We start from the raw sequence: 17,586 nt of genomic DNA, 5'->3' as shown, positions 1-17,586 counted from the left end.
ATTGTTTTTGTGCTGGACGTTGTGTGTACAGCTTTTTCATAAACAATCTATGGTGCTGAAGTTAGAAAACTTTGTGTTCATCCTACCTGGTTTATCTGCAATGATTCTATAGTCAAAGTTTTTCATAAAATGAAGGTGAATTTGCGTAATTAATGTTCACGTATGTAATCAATATATAAGTTTGATTGCTCTACGTAACAGCTGTTATTTGTTCAAACATTGCATGTCAGCTAATTCAGGGGTCTTTTAAGTTATCCACACAATCTTCAGACCCAAGTTCATAACTTTTCAAAATAAAAGCTCTGTAATTCAGCTCAATATAAAAACATTGCAGCAACGGAGATCTGCACCCGTCGCGGGTCAGTCCGTCTGTGTCAGATATAGTGAAATAAAAACAATCATCTTATAAAAATTATCTGGCAGTGATTTTGACCAATGGTTTGACCAAGTTGCCGACCACTGCTGTAGTTTATATGAGGATGTTGAAGAAGACATGTAGAAAGCTACTTGCAGCCTATGAAACCACATAACTCAAGATAATGTAGCGTGCCTGAGTCCACGTATAGGTTGGTGTACATGTACCTCATTGATGAGCATGCGGGAGGCCATGGTGAGACGGGTCCTGGGGGAGAAATGATTGGTGATCATGATCCTCATGCCGGCTTCAGAGAAGGTCAGCTGGTGGGGGTATGCAGACAGCAGCTCATCCACCATCAGCACTGAGGGCTTACAGTGGAAGTTAGCTGGGAAGAAATAACACACACTGTTATCATCTGAAAAATAACATCCAGAACAACAGTAGTTAGTCTTGACATTTCGACACTACACAATGACTTTGGACAATATATGGACAGGACAATGTCAGACACAGTAACATCAGAGTCCTTATGACTGGGGGCAAAAACATTTTTTTAACAGGATGATTTGGTGAACAAGGATCTGTGGCGCCTCTTAGAGGGTAACAGTTGAAATAGGTGGTGAGCAGGGTGCTCGGGTCAGATATAATATTTTGTGTCCTTCTGATGTGGATTTGTGGTATGATGATGGCAAGTGGGTGCAAGGGATCTTTAATGATTTGTTGACAGTGCTATGCAATATTTTTGGTGTTAGTTTGGGCCAACTATCACATTCAATGACGTTTCATCTCAGAAACAGCCACACTCTGTCTGTTGTGTCAAGACAAGATAGTAGCTAATACTTCATATTATCTCATCACGATTGGACCTCTCTTTTACCTGCGTTCATAAAGCGTCCTTACTGTTCAAAATGCTGTTCAACATTATCCGACAGATGGTCACATATTACACCTATCTTAACCTCTCTGTACTGGCCCCATGTTTATTTTAAATATTTGGGGCTCACATATGGAGCCCTACATGCCCACGCTCTGCAGGATATCGTGGACCTTCTGCACCCACACACCAGGAGCCGAGCAGTTAGACCCTCAGGACCTTGAAAGTGCACTTCATCCTCTGTAGACTCAACTGTTCAGATAGGTATTTAGGTAACATGTTTTTTTCTTTTAATGTTTTGTCATATATCTGCTCCCCTAGTGGATTTTATCTGACCCTTTGATTGTGTCTCTGTGAACGATGCTGTATAAATAAACTGTATTTACTGACACACCCTAAGCTAAGTCAAAATTCATACACCTGTTTGGCATGCATGCATATATGCTGAGTAAGCTGCTGATAATTTGATATTATTTGATGATTTGTCTCTGCACCGGTTTCAGCAAGACCCATTCACTATTATATCAGGTTCATACTGTGGTACAGTGAAAATACAGTGGATATAAATAGTAATGCCAGGCTTTTGTGATGTAAAAAATTAGACCAAGATAAATCATGTCAGAACGTTTTCCACCTTTAATGTGACCTATAATCTGAACAGTTTAACTGAAAAACAAACTTAAATCTTTTAGGTGAAAAAAATGTAATCTATAAATTCATACATAGTTTAATTTCTACCATGTCAAACTTCTCCACCTCAGAATGTCAGGACACTGTTCTAATTTGTTCAATAAGTTCCACTTTTAGATGTGATCTCAGCAAGTTTCCATGTCTGAAATGTAGAGAAATCGACACTAGCTCCCTGTCAAACATCACATGAATTACAAGATTCTCCTTCTTACCTTCAAGGCTCTTTCTTACCTAGCACCTCCGTACCTCTCTGACCTCCCTTATACCTACTCACCTACCCATACTCTCCGATCTTCCTCCTTCATCCTCCTCACTAATATCTCCTGCCCACTTATCCACTATGGGGTCTCCAGTCTTCAGCTGTGCAGGCCCTCGTCTCAGGAACCTTCCCACAAGCCATCTATGACTTTATCCCCACCTTCAAAATCACAATCCACTGTTTTGGGATTGTTGGTATATAATTAAGGTGTCATTGAGGCGCCCATAAATAAGTTTTTATTATTATTAACTCCATCCTGTCTGTTGACACAGGCCAATATTTACCACCAATCCATTTCCTCTACTGATCAATGGCAGCAGCAACATTAACAATGTCAGCTGTTGTAGCTACTTTCTTTCCTTCAAGGTCAAACATCACCCACAAGCTGAGTTACAGTAAGACATGGTGACAAGGTCCTGTCCCAGAGGTGTCTATGAGCCCAGACATCAGGCTACTGTGGGGACCATTTGTGACGCTGCACATTCAGACAAATCCAGCCTGGCAACCCTGCTGAAGCAACTGCCACCTGCTACCCCAGTTCTCTGTGTTGCCTCCTCAGCACACCCCCAAGGAACAAGTTAGCAGGGTCACTTGTTCTCACCGGAGGCAGCAGTCAGAGCATCAGACACAGAACAAGCTGACGGAGCAGGTCGTGCTGAGCAAGGTTGGAGCCAGCACCTCGCACCGTTCTCTATTCTGGTAGCTGCTGTTGTTGTGCCCCAGACTTTGCCTTATCACCGAGGGCAGAGCGGCAGCTGCAGACATTAGAATCATCTGTGGAACAAACAATCACTTTTTACATTTGATTAAAACCACAGAGGTTTTCCACCTCTTTCTGGTGGCAGGTGAGCAATACAGGCAGTAAATAAAGCCACAGCATGACCATCATATATCCCTGGGTTTTCTTTATACTATGCATTGGAGGCAAATATCCCCCCTCTGAGGATAACTTGATTGTCTCTACTGAAATAATCCCTCTGCACCAGACTGCATACTTCTACCATCAACCAGTCCACCAAGAGGACTCATATTATTCTACTGCATCATAACATTCTTCTGTGTCCTTGGTCTGAAGAGTCATATTTAATCAGCCAAAGAACCACAAAAAAAGAACAAAAATACTCTTGTGACGCTGACCGACAATATTTTCAATTTATTCAAACTCCTCTAAAACATTTAGGTTTAGGACACTGGCTTGACCTCTGCAGCTGATCTGTGGCTTAATTTATTGAGAGAAGAGCAGAAGGCAAAACCTTGCTGCTCACCATTATATATATGGGATGTTTTTTTGACAAATGATAGCATAAGGGATACGTATGTGAAGCTCCACACACAGGGGGCACTGGGACTTTTTGTCACCCTCATACAAAGCCCCAAAGTTGGAGAGTGTGGAGGAGCATTAGCTGTGAGGATCAATCCAGGACAAGATGTACAGAACTTATTCAGTAAAGTCAACCTTCACTATCTTTTCACGGAGAAGAACAAAAATAGACGAGTGGTGGTGCCCCCGCTGCCTTTATGCAAATTTCATTGTGTCGAGATGAGCAGCTAAAACCTGCAGAGTCCTATTAGAGGGCAGTGCCTGAGAGAAATAGAACAGTTTGTGATACCTTTCTTGAGCAGGACTGCAGTAGCATCACACGTGACATTGTCCTCCAGATCGGTGCTTCCTGTCAGCCCATTGGCCAGATTCACAGAGCTCTTCTTTCGACGGTCAAAGTAACGATGCGCACGGCCGTTAAACCTGCCAATGACAAATCAGTTAAAAAGGAACGTAGCTTTTCAAAACTAACAACTACTAATCCACCCAGCTTGTGCGAATGACACTCACTTCATGATGAGGATGTAGACAGCATACATGAGAATCAGGATAAGAGACTCCCACCTGCCACACAAACACAAAGTCAGTCCAATGTGCACTATAATTCAGTGCAATAGTCAGGATTCTACAAAGAACATACGTACCAGCAAACCTTCTCATCGTAGATGAACTGAAAAAACAAGAAAAAGTGGAAATTAGGTGAAGGAAGTGAGTGAATGTTAAAGGAAATCTGCATTTCTGCTCCACTAGAGGGCGCAAGCAGTCCAGAGCTCAGCGGCAGAAAAGAGGCCAAAGACCTTTTGGTTTCATCCCACTTCACTTAGAGAAAGACTCTGAAACCAGCTTTTTGAACTCTCCTCCGTAGCTGTGTGCTGCACATATAAGATTATTGATGACCTTGTGACACTCATTTTTAAGTTTGAGTTTATAACAAATAATCATGCTGTAGTAGCTGGTCATGTATTTCATGAATAAACATCGTAATCTTTAAAGTACCTAAATAAATAGAATGGACTGCAATGTATAGCATAACCCTTTGAAGTATAATGTTGCATCAAATTCACACTTACCTCTACAAAACAGATACTGAAATACTTAAATGTACTTAGTTACTTTCTACCACTTCTCCTTTTCAATTGATACATTGCAAAGGGAGATTAAAGTGTCAATCAACAAACGCACAAGTGTTTTGATGTTCGATGTTTTTGAGTATACATGATTTCTTCCCTTTTCTACAGTGAATAAACTGCATATTTGAAACCTGCAAATGATTAGATGTTTGATGGAAACATCTTCAGTCTGCCTAGAGTCTCACACTACACATGCATGTTTTTTGACCAAAAGATGTGGAGGATAGCTGTGATTGAAAAACTGCTAAATCAAATCATACCTGTATATTTTATTGACTTCCTACAGTCTAATTAATACTGCTGAGGTAGAGAGTATGGAAATGTAGGAATGGATACAATGGTTAAGTGGAAGCATTGGTATCTGTGCATATTTCCGCAGTCACCACACACTTGATCCTTTGTCCTGTATCTTTTCATGTGAGTCTACAAACTCTTACCGCGATGAGGGCCAAGATAGAAAACGTGTAATAAATGGAATCTCGGAGTAGAGCCCAGTGAGAGAGCTTCACGGCCTACGAGAGAGAGAGAGAGAACAGAGATGAAGCACAGTTCACGCCTCTAACATCATTACCATACTAATGTAAACAGCCGAGCTCTGAAGTTGACCTCCTGAATCATTTCACAGTCAGTGGAAAAAGCCAATCGCAAGGTGCCATCCTACATAGAAAAGGTGCCCGTGTGGTTATCGACTTTATATAATCAGATACAATGCAGGGGCCCACAATGCAGTGACTAACGCTGTAGCACTCTCCCACACAGCGCTCGCACTGTATACGCAAGTGGAAGGTCAGGAATCACATCTTGAACGTGCCACTCCCAGCCGTGGAAGCGTTTGCTGCTGCGAGGCAGAGGGCAAAGTTAGAGCATAACAAGGCTTGAAATGTTTGCTTGTGCTCTGTTTCACTGTACAATAGTTCTTTGTAGCAGGGACCTGCTACGAACAGCCAGCCAAAGGTAATAAACAGTGGTGAGGTGCACTGCTTGACCTGAAGATGGTTTGACTGCACCCATTCCCTCTGATCCCCAATCACACTGCCTTCTCCCTCATTATCTCACTGTGATTACATAATGCACAATCTGGGATTGCATCACTGTTTGGAATCCGATGCATATATTTTTCAGAGCAGAGATGTTAGTCTTGTTCTCTCCTTATTTCCATGTGCCTGGCACATCAGCTAACATCAGAGAGAGGCTGCACTTTATTATGTTGTTTTGTATCTCGTGCACAACATCCAGGATGCAAAGCAGAAAAAAAGACGTACAAACTCTCTACTGTGTTCATACCGACGAGATTTTGTACATGTGGCTAAACAAAAAATTACAGTATAAACTATATTTGAAAAATGTCCTCATGTACCAGTGGCTGAATTTTCTACAAAGAAATATGCAATTGAAACAAATAAAACATAATAAGTGTACAGCTTTTTTTATGTTTTAGGAGTTTATGTGTTAGAACATTCTCAAAAACCATTAATCAAAACATGTAAAAGGATGATGTAAAATCTACATTTCAGTATTTACTTGTTAAACACATTGAAAAAGGAAAATATGACCATTGACACTTAAATCTTCCAATCAAAGTCTTTCTTAAATATGTATTTCAGTCACAGCTACAACAAGTAACAACATAACTCATGTTCATCTCTCAATTCGAGCACCGTTTCTGACTCATGACTTTTCAGGTGAATGGCAGTGAGAAATACTGAGAGAAAGAATTGGACATATTTGTCATTTTAGGCTCCAGCAGCACCAAGAAGGAAATCACTGATACAACCATTAATACGTTTCACTAACAATACAACCTCAATACACAGAGAATTAAACAGAAGTATTTATACATCTTCTCACAGTGAAAGCTGCTTATATATGCTTATAGGTAACACAGTTTAAACAGCCAAACAATCAAGATCTTTGAAAGAGGAATGGCCTTGTTTAAAAAGTTTAGGAATACTACCACTGTTTTATATCTTGTGGCTTACACATGGATCACATTACCTCTGAACTTCAGTGCATTTGGCACATTAGAGTCATACATGCATAAATCAACAGTGTGGACATGTGTCCTAAGTAGTTCTGCATGAACATGTGCATGCATGCAGGAGCACTTCCTACCACTTTGTGTTTATGTGGCTGAATATGTAAAGGGGACATTAGTTAAGCTGTACTTCGAAAATGCCACCAGGTCAGCGGCAAACTCTGCTGTGACATCATACCTGGCCGGCGAAGAAGCCACACACGCCAACGATGCAGAGGATGTTGAAGACGGCTGAGCCCACAATGGTCCCCACGCCTACATCGCCTTTGGTGATGAAAACCCCTGGAGAGAGAACAAGCCGACACACACACACACACACACACACACACACACACACACACACACACACACACACACACACACACACACACACACACACACACACACACACACACACACACACACACACACACACACACACACACACGCAAGCACAGATATGGAAAAAGAAAAGAGGAAAATCTTCAATACAAATGAGTCGTTGAATCTTTTCAACACAGTCTATGCAAAATAGGATTTTCATATAAAGGATGTAATATTGTAGTGTGAGGATCAAGGCTCGGAAGTAAAAGTTTTTGATATTGTTGTTTCACACAGAATTAGAGTGAACACACCCATGATGAAAGAAAAAACTACATATATGACCTTTACTCAACAGCAATGCTCTACTACTGTAATCCCTGACACAGCTACTGCACCATGCCTTGCAGTTAGAATAAAAGGAGGAGAAGAAAGCGAGGGGTGGATGCAGCAAACACTGTACCTATGACTGACGTGAAGAGCTCAGGAGCCGAGCTGCCGGCGGCCATGAAGGTGGCACCTGCTACGTCCTCGCTGAGATCGAGACGCTGGGAGAGAGAAAAGAAGAGGAGACTAACATGAAGTGGATTTTCCCACAGGAAGTAGTGGCTGCAGTGGGAAAATCCACATGTACTTTTAGACACAAACAGTAGCAGATCTGTCACTGAGCTGATCCACTAAAAGCTTTGTTTCTAAAAGAATATTTCTGCTTGCTTTTCTAGTTAATCTGTGATCTAGTGATATATTGTATTAAACGTGGACAAGATTTCGTTAATATTTAAATAGACAAACTTTAAGTTATTTAGGTACATGAACAAAGCCTTGGAGATGAGATTTCAGTTTCTGCAGTTTTCGTTTCCTGCAGTGAAATCCAAAATGTATTTGACATTTTATGCATTAACATATGCTCCCTGAAACTATAGATGTAAATACACAACACTAGGATCAATGTTTTTCTTTTAGATCTGTATGTGTAACCAGGAGTAGTGTTACACTATTATATTAAATGAGCACAAAGACAGTGATAGTCCTATCGTATGAAAGTATAAAGTCAAGAGATTTTCCCCCAAGCTTTTCCTGACTGAAAGCTCGGGGGAAAGCGAGAAAGTGAAGTTAGACTTGTTTGTTGAACCAGCCAGAGGAAGAAAGTCTAAATTATTCCATTACTACTAAACCTGGTTGTCTTAATTTGAAAAGTGTGCTGCATAATACCTCACATATCTTCTCCATGGAGGGGACGAAGTAGTCATCACACACCAGAGCCAGGGCACAGAACATGTAAATGGTCTGTGGAGAGAAAAAGAGACAGAAATATAATAAGGTGCTGATGTTTACCACCTTTCACATCTTCTCCTGCTTTTTATTCTATTTGGAAAAATACCATTAAATTTAAATTATCGTGAAAGAGGAAACAGGTCTAATTGAGGGCTACAGAGTCGGAGAGCTGATCCCATGCAAATGCAGTTCACTACATTAACGGTCATACATAAAAAATTCACGAATAACATAACCATACAATTTACATTTTTAAAAAGGCGAGTTATTTTTCACATTTAATACATGCTGGCATTCAAAAGTAAACACTGTACCAGTTACTAGATCAGTTACTCCTACTCACATTTAGCCTTTTCTCCTACTGAAATTTACTGTCTAGATGGATAGAACAAATAAGTAAGGACCTCTGACGTTAAATCAAACCTTTAGCTAAAGCTAAAGAACAATATCTGACAAATAATAAAATAATATGTTGTTCACTAAATTATTCATAAATCAGCTTAGCAGTCTAACTGTCATCTTCACCCCTTGTTTTTTTTGTTTTTAAAGATGCTCACACCTCTAACAAAATATGGATTTTCTGTCATCTCACTTTCAGGAAAAGTATCCACAGTTTTAAATCCACCAGGTCTTTGTACTTGAGAGCTTTTTGTTTAATAAACAATGGATTTGTTGGCTTAAATTTTAAAGTTATTAAATTCTAACTACAGCAAAATAAATTTGTATCATGAGCAAAATAATTTATTTATAATAATTTAATACAACTAAATGTAAATACCACTTGTGGAGAAAACAAATGATAATGGCTCTACCATTAAGCCTTGTGGAACACCACAAGATACCTTCACTAAAATTTCAAATGTCTCCCGCATAATATCCCCTTGGCAAGACTCATTATAACTGTAAATAAATTAGACTAAGAAATGCTTGTCTTTTTTCTTTCCTGGCATATCGTTTCATAAACATCCTCCGCATTCAAGCACTGCTTGGCATCACATTGTTCACACAATACAATACACTGAGTGGCATCGAGACAGGGAAGAGATGAGAGAGAGAGAAAATGCCAGGTATAGTGACGACAGACTGACTGGAAATGTGTGAACAAAGGAAAGACATGAATACTCTTACAGTTATAATTTATTTTCAAGGACCTGCTTACAGCAAGAATGACACGGTGAAAGAATATTCCTTCTTCCTTTTGTGCTCAGAACCAGCAGTTATTCTACTTCCTGTTTCTGAAAGCAAGATCTATGTGTGTGTGAGTGTGAGTGTGTAGGTTTGTCCATTCAGGGCAAGCAACCGGTCAAAGGTCACATGTAATCCTGATGACTGGGTTTAATCTGGATTCTGATGTAGGGTTGAGAGAGTGAAATGAAAGCAGCCCTTTCAACATCTTAAATCTACTGTAACTGGGTGTCAGCATGTGTGTGGCTATCGGTGAGTAGACGAGTGTACTGTAGATGCTGAATGTACATTTGTCTCCACTGCATATGTTTTTCGTGTGCATGCAGAAATGAAAGTCCTTAAGAGTTATGTTTATGTTTCTGAGAGCAAATCTCTTGTGAGAAGTGATGATGCCAGTATTAATGAGTGGTGCAGAAATGGGGGTCAGCAGTATACATAAGCTGCCAAGACATAAGCAGCGGAAAGTAAAATACTGTGATATAAAAATTCTGAAACAAAGCTTCACTGCAAAACGTTTACAGTTTTCTGTCTTTTAGCTGAATCCAATACAGGAAACATACTTGATCATTGAGATCAATGAGAATCTCTGACTGCAGCTTCACTTAAATGGTAAATTGTCTGTATTTACATAGAGCCTGTTTAGGCTTGATGACCACTTAAAGCTCTTTACAGAACAGTTTTCCCCATTCACCGGTTCACACACACATTCATACAGTGCATCTATATGCAACACTTTCTCTATCACACATCACCCATACACTGCCAGGGGTTCAGTATCTTGCCCAAGATGCAGAATGCAGGAGACTAGGATTGAACCGCCGACCCTCTGGTAGAAGGATGACCCGCTCTGTGGCTAAATCACAGGATAATACAAGAAAAAGACAGCAGCATCAAATCCATATTTTAACCAGCATCCCTGATCTCAGACCATATGCTGCTACTGCATAGAGGCAGTGTAATACCAACAACATCAGCCACATGGTGACATGACATCTGTGCTTTAATTTTCTTTAGTTGTTTTTAAATAGCATTTTCAGACCAAACATCTTGGCTTCACGAGGCCTTCAATTTGTTATATTTAACAAGTAATTAGCATAAGTATTTATTTGGAATCTCTGGTTAAAAGTACAGCTGCAGGTTGAAAGAGGTCAGTACATTATTATAAAGCCAGATTAGTGTCGTGACCAGTAAGTCCCAACTGTTTAAAATGAATTAAGGTTTTTTAAAATTACTTTAAAATATACATTTTTTAAATGTAGAAAATGTTCGTACTGAAACTATAGATGGGTGCATATTGATAATCGAGTAAGTCACGTCATATATATAAATGAAAAACATGTCTGGTCTATAATGTGTGAATTGGTTTTCACTAGTTTATTATATCCTTTATATCATTGTAATAATTTTTTTTGATCTCTTTTGACTGTTGGTTGGGCAAACCACACATTTGAGTGTGCAACCTTAGACTTAGACTTTTTACAAATTGAAGGACGTAACAATTCATGGATTATTTAAAAAAAACTAAAACTGATTAATTTGGGAACAAAATAACCTGACTCAAGATCTACTTCCTGGCTTTTCAACTTATCTTCATCAGAATTTAATTTCTGTCTAATTTCGAAGTGAAAAAAATGCAGTTAAATGCTCCTGGAAGAGATTGTAAGGGAACATAGAAGTCAAGTAATAGTTTACTGTTCCTAAGGTCAGGAATGAACTTTAACATCAAACAGATTTTATGAGATTTAAACTAGAATTTGTTTGTGAATTCTCTCATTTTCTAAACATGGACAGCTGGAGAGTCTGCAATCATCACATCTGTATAGTAAACTATAGTACTGCAGGTATTAACCCTGGTTGTTCTTAAAACCAGGGAGCCTGCTGTTCTCTCAAAGATAAGTACAGAAACAGCTGCTATAAAATGACAGAGTACACTATTATAAAAGGTTAGACATCACAGGCACAAAGCTGGTGATGATATACTGTATGTTTTTTTTAAATATCTAAGCATCCAAGAAAAGGTTACTTGTATTTGCCCTTCTGCTGCAGGAAAAGGCTAACTCAGAGGGTGGCTGCTCTGTAAGTAGTGACATTGCCTATAATGTCAGACGTGTACTGGCAAAATGGCCCATTCTGTGGTTCTTAGTGCTCGGTTTATGCACAGCGAAGTTCCCTGGAGATGCTGCTCTGCTGGCATGAGCTTCCATTACAGTCAGCTCCCCAGAGACTATCAGCAACAGCACCACACAACGTGGGCCATGTGCTGGAACACCGTGCATGATTTGTGGCGATCATGTTGGAGTGACAGCGAAATGCTCCATCGAAGCCTCGGCCTTCACTTATTGACCCCCCCCGCTGGGCCGCGCTGGAGGGGAGAGGAGGAGAGCATCGTGCTGCTGATCCAGATTCTTCCCTTCTCAGCCAGCGAGGATGAAATGTCTTGCACCATTTGTTCATCCTTGTTTTGTATGACAGCAGCACTCATCCTATGACTTTATTAAAAAACAGGAACCTGAGAGGAGCTGAGAAGGATTGAGTCATATTGTTTTAATTGAACACATTAACATCTGTTTCCAGGAGACTAGTTGTATAAAACCTTTTATAGATTTAGAGCTGTGTGAAATCTGATTAAATGCCTCAATCGTCATCATTGACCATTAACCAGACGTCTGCTGCACACTCTCACTCTCAGCTTGAGGTAGCGTCATGAAGCTAAATTGGTACTTAGGCTGCTACTGGTATAACACACCAGATTTTTTTTAACTAACTGTATGGACTAGTTGCATTGTAGGAAATGTAGGTGTCACGTTTTGACAAGAAAGAAGAATGTGTGGAATAATTAAGATAATAACGCAGGCTCTTCTGCAACGATTATGATCCCGTTAAGAGTTTGAATACATTTACATTTTTTTACTGTGTTTTACTGATATTTATATTTTATCATAAAATCAACAAATCTCCCGATTAGACAAAAAACAACAATTTAGTCCATCTATATATACTCTCCTGTAATTTTATCCAAATGTTAATTAAAGAGAGGTAAATAGTGCATTTGGTGCATGTTTGGATTATTTACAGTTGTGCATCACTACACATTTGCTGCTCTCAAAAGTATTTGAGGCAGAAGGACAGTGTGTGTGGGAGTGTATTGAAATACACTACAGTGCCAGTGTTCGTGTTAATGAAGGAACATGTCACCTCACTTAGTGATGTAGTTTTAATAGTTTAGAATAGAGGAGGAACACTGCACCAGGTCATGAATACACAGATAATTTATGGGATATTAGCCAGATTATTGACAATCCACTGACCAATCCTTTTAAGAGTGATGTAACGTCTTCTGCAAAAAAAAAGGTCATTTGTGCACTTAGACACAAACAGACATGTTGACGCACGTGCACATGAATGCAGTAAATGCTCCGGCCAACTTACACACAGGACATGCAGGGCCACGGCTCCTTCTGTCCGCTCCTTGTTTGTGAACAGGTCTGTAGGGAACTCGTGCAGAGCTGGAAGGGACAAAAACATGGCGTTAGAAAAATTCATAAACGGTTTGTGAGTCTGTGAGTTTGTGAGTTTGTGTGTGTGTGTGTGTATGTGTGTTTCAGCAGAGCGTGGCACGGGGAACATAATTCCAGTGCCCGGAAGAGAGGTCGACCATATGAGCACAGAAACCCATTGAACTCATGTGTACTGACAAGGAGCCTTGCCCAAGTGAGTGTGACAGTCTAACTGTGCCCATCCAAGGACCGTGTATGATTCCTCAGAGAGCAACCAGAGAACACAGAAGCTGAGGAAAAGTGAGCGTTAGGAGACAAAGTGAGGGCAAAGAGAGGAGAGAGAGCGTAGTAAAAATAGAGAGACATTTAGGGGACATTCGATGGGAAGTAGGGTGGAGGGAGAAAAGGTGGCGGTAGTTTAGCTGATGTTCGCACACAACTCCACATCTCTGCATGGGAATGTGAGCGCAACTGTGAGCGAGTAAACAATGGGGAGAGCAGGATAGAGGGAAAAGTGGAAAGTTGGCAGACGGTGGGAGTGTGAAGGAAGACAGAAAGAGGTGAAAAAGAGGGGGTTTGGCTTTTAATGGTGACTGGAGGTATTCTAACCCCTCTCCCTGGCTTTTGACTCGCCTTCCTCTCACAGCACCACAGTCCTGATAACTGTGACAGGCGCTTTTGCTGCCAAGGAGTGTTGCGGAACCTGTGCCTCTCGTCCCTCAAGCATCGAGTCGTCCATGTGATCATCTACTGCACACGAATCAGGAGCCCATTCACAGGCCACTGCTAACATCTGTTGCATATTTCAGCACACTCACTATTCCCTGAGAAAGACAAGCGCTCTGCATCAGGCGCAGAGCATGTGGTGCAACAAATGGCAACATGAGAATTCAAAATGTTTTATTGACCAGCACAGTAAACATAGAGGAGCTATTCTTGGAGATCCCTGGGAAGAGTACAATGACAGACATGATACATGCACACACAAGTAGGAAGACATACAAAAGACAACTGACCAGAGATGCTGATAATTCAGAGGACAACATGCTACTAACTCATACATGCTACTTTTTCAGCTGATTTCTGTGTGAATGCTGAATATTGTGTTTGGTTCTGTGTTAAATGTAATTATACCCAGAGAGAGATCTCAGGAGATCTTCCTAAGTAAAGGGTAAATAAACAAACAAACAAACAAACAAAGTAAAGATATAAATCAGTGAAAATCCAAGGGCGTCTCATGCATACAACATGAGATTAATATTAGATGGTTTATCGGATTAAGAAAAAACAGTGCAATCAAATCATCAACAACACACATGGCAGTGCAAGTCAAATTTTCCACAGCAGGATTTTTGAAGAGATGAAAGTAAGTAATTTTTAATGAAGCAAAGCACAGTGGTGCTATGAGCTAAATGCTAACGTCAGCCTGCTAAAACACTCACAACCAGAATGCAGATGTTTTACAGATAACGTTTACCATGGCTACCATAGGCGTAGTTCTGCGAAAGTGTATGCTCCAACACTTTTTTGTGAGGTAAAATAATACAAGACTGACATTTCAATTCTAGAGCCATTCTGGAGCTAAAAACTTGTGGTAACTTGGCAGTGTTGTTATTTTTAACTAATATCTGGATGAACCTGGATTTGAAGGTTTTAATGGGAAACATAAAGGTGACAGTGTGCATGTTAGACAGCGTAGGATGTCCTCTGCATCATTTACAATCACAGGAGGGGCAGGTGGACTAACCATGAGCGGGAGAAAGAATGAAGGGAAACACATATTTATGAGATGGTGAAGTTTCTGTGGTTTATAATTCCACCTCCTCTTGGTCGTATAATAATAATAATACATTTTATTTATACAGCACCTTTCATACATAAAATGCAGCTCAAAGTGCTTTACAATAAAATCAAAGACATGAAATAAGAGATCAATAAGATTACATTAGCAATAAAACGGGACTTAGGATAAATCAAAACCATCAAACTAGCAAAAGGTAAGGTAATAAGTAAAAAAAATAGAATAAAGACAATGGTATTCAAAAAAGAAGATAACATTCATTAAAAGCAAGATCATACAAATAGGTCTTGAGTTGTTTCTTAAAACTATCAACTTTTATAGTTTGTTACTGGGATATTGAGCAAGCCTACAGTAGAAGACCTGAGGGGACGGTTTGGAACATACTCCCATAAACAATCAGGTTGAGGGTGCTGTACCATTAAGAGACTTATAAACAAGTAAAATCAATTATCAGTGATACTGGAAGCCAGTGTACAGTAAAGATGCTAAAACCGGAGTAATGTGATCTCTTTTCCCATTTCTCGTTAAAACCCTGGCTGCTGAATTGTTTCAGTCTCAACTCCCTCGCAACATGTTGCAGAGATAATATACAAGAAGAAAGAGTACTTCACTTCTTTCCCACTGTTTTCTCCATTCTGCCCCCTCTCCTTGTACTCTTTTGACCTATTTGCATCCTCGGTATCTCGCAGTGTTTGAGTTGCTGCAGTCTTCCTCTGCACTGTTCTACTGCCATAACTTCTTAAGCTTAACACAATGCAGAGCAGCCTGTAAAAAGCCACAGAGGGTACAGAGCAGCAGGGCAGAGGGCCATCTCGCAGCGACAGCTGGATGTGTTTAACACTGTTACAGGCCTGTGTTCCATCGCTCAAACTCAGTCAAGCCAAAATGCCATGCTAATGTGTGAAGTGAAAGAACAAGAAGCTCTCGTGATAAGAATTAGAGCCCAGTGTGGATGTAAAAGAGACACAAACAGAAAACTGACATAAAATCAGCAGCACAAGTGATACATTATGAGAATGAAAGACACGACTGACAAAGAAAGAAAAACAAAAAAAACAAAATCTAACTAAATGATCATAATCATGAAGCTGACAGTCTCCTAAAGTCTTCAAAGAGGGACGGCTATGGCTGAGGGGTAGAGCGGTCTTCGGCGGTTCAATACCAGTCTTTCCCATCTGCATGCCGAAGTGTCCTTGGGCAAGATACTGAAACTCATATTGCCCCTAATAGAAAAAGTGCTGCCCATTGATGCACTATATGAATGTGTGTGTGAATGTGTGAATGGCAATAAACTGTACAGTAAAGCGCTTTGAGTGGTCATCAAGACAGAAAAGCTCGATATAAATACAAACCATTTACCATTTACCAAAGAGCCTGCAGATACAACCCATCTACAAATGACTGTCCCAAGGAGCAAGAAGCCCAGTCTCCCAGGAGACCTAAGTACACGTGAGAAGTAAGAATAAAGAAACCTACTGAAGCTGCATGTAACAAGGAACATCAGTGAAATGCACCTCAGCACTGAGAGGTTCCTCCTAACAGCACCTTAGGCTCCTTCTGAGTCGGAAACACACGCTCACCATGTCACACTTCTATGTAGATATACATATACACTTTAATAATAATAATAATTTCTGTTTTATCACTTATTTTTGTAGATTTGGCCACTTGTTGCTGCAAAAGCTCTTTTGTCTTGTCATGTAAAGTGAAGTATTTAAATCTGATAATACAAACAATAATGCAATCTAACTTCTTTCATGTTTCTCCAAGTATGTAAGATACCAGGGTTTTGTTAGAAAAATAACAATCTGATCCGACTTATACTATTTGTAGGACTGACTGAAAAGCTTTGGCGCTTCAGCTGTTGCCATGGTAACCTTGCTTTGTGTTTTTGTTATTATTATCATTATTATATATGCATTACAACAATTATTCCACATAGCCCATGAAATAAGCCAACATCATTCAATGTTCATTATTACTAATTATACTCAGACAAGGACATTAAATCTTAAGCAGTCATGCACTGACACTGGGACAATGACATGTGACCATGTGACTTACAATTTAAATCTATGCTAACAAGATGTGGGAAGGATGCTTTTGAAGGAGCCTTCAAATTAGTCAGTCTAGTCGTGCCGCTGTGATGTAATCAATTCAAACGCAGCCTCTGAAGGATGCAGCCCCTGAATTAAGACACCTCTGTTGTGGCAGCAACCCTAGCCCCCCTGCACTTGGGGGAGATTACCCGCTCAACCTAAGTGATATTGTTCAAACACATCTATTCAGGAGGAGTTGACATGAAAGAAGCAACTTTCTCCTTATTACAAATCAGAGGAGCATCAAAATGATTTTGAAACTTTGAAGCTAGAGTTGGTTATTTGTTTCTGATTCACTCACCAACCTTCTGGTTATTGGACGACTCGCTCTACCCCCTGAGCCACAGCCGCCCATCACGTAACATTTACACTGTTGATTGATTTTCTGGCACTTCGCTTTTTATATTATTTGTTGAAATCCACTTCATGTCCCGATAACCCTCGGTAAATAAGAATCAAGCGAGCAAGTCACAGAAAAGTCGGCTTCTATTTCGGTAAAAATTGTCCAATTTCCAGTGGATTCAAGGAACCACAGCCTAAGTACATTAAGCTGAATGTCTCGCAGCAACAAAGCCATCCATCAAACACAAGGACACACAACCACTAACGTATGACTTTATTCAGTGATCAATCCAAATGCACAAAGGGTCGCCACGGAAATGTTTGTTTCATTCAACAGTACTGTACCTATCAGTTCACGTCTGACGCAACTGCTGCATTTAAGGAGTGAGTCACCCTCACTCATACTCATTCAAGACAACC

The 17,586-nt window shown here is 40.1% G+C and overlaps 1 protein-coding gene across 1 annotated transcript in view; it reads right to left on the bottom strand.

Moving 5' to 3' along the window:
- The window catches only part of LOC118101058 (sodium/potassium/calcium exchanger 3), a 46,683-nt gene that overhangs the window by 5,665 nt on the left and 23,432 nt on the right, over window positions 1–17,586 (bottom strand). The window contains exons 3-11 of the mRNA XM_035146696.2: window positions 12,857–12,933; window positions 8,180–8,254; window positions 7,431–7,515; window positions 6,846–6,949; window positions 5,070–5,144; window positions 4,147–4,172; window positions 4,013–4,066; window positions 3,792–3,925; window positions 583–743 (exon numbers count right to left, since the gene is read on the bottom strand). Of these exons, the coding sequence (XP_035002587.1) occupies window positions 583–743; window positions 3,792–3,925; window positions 4,013–4,066; window positions 4,147–4,172; window positions 5,070–5,144; window positions 6,846–6,949; window positions 7,431–7,515; window positions 8,180–8,254; window positions 12,857–12,933 (791 nt within the window). The remainder of the gene's footprint in view (window positions 1–582; window positions 744–3,791; window positions 3,926–4,012; window positions 4,067–4,146; window positions 4,173–5,069; window positions 5,145–6,845; window positions 6,950–7,430; window positions 7,516–8,179; window positions 8,255–12,856; window positions 12,934–17,586) is intronic.

This window comes from Hippoglossus stenolepis, chromosome 2, assembly GCF_022539355.2.
Source record: "Hippoglossus stenolepis isolate QCI-W04-F060 chromosome 2, HSTE1.2, whole genome shotgun sequence".
In the NCBI taxonomy this organism is placed as follows: Eukaryota; Metazoa; Chordata; class Actinopteri; order Pleuronectiformes; family Pleuronectidae; genus Hippoglossus; species Hippoglossus stenolepis.
Note: the sequence above shows the minus strand (reverse complement) of the source record. Positions and strands in the feature narration are given on the sequence as shown.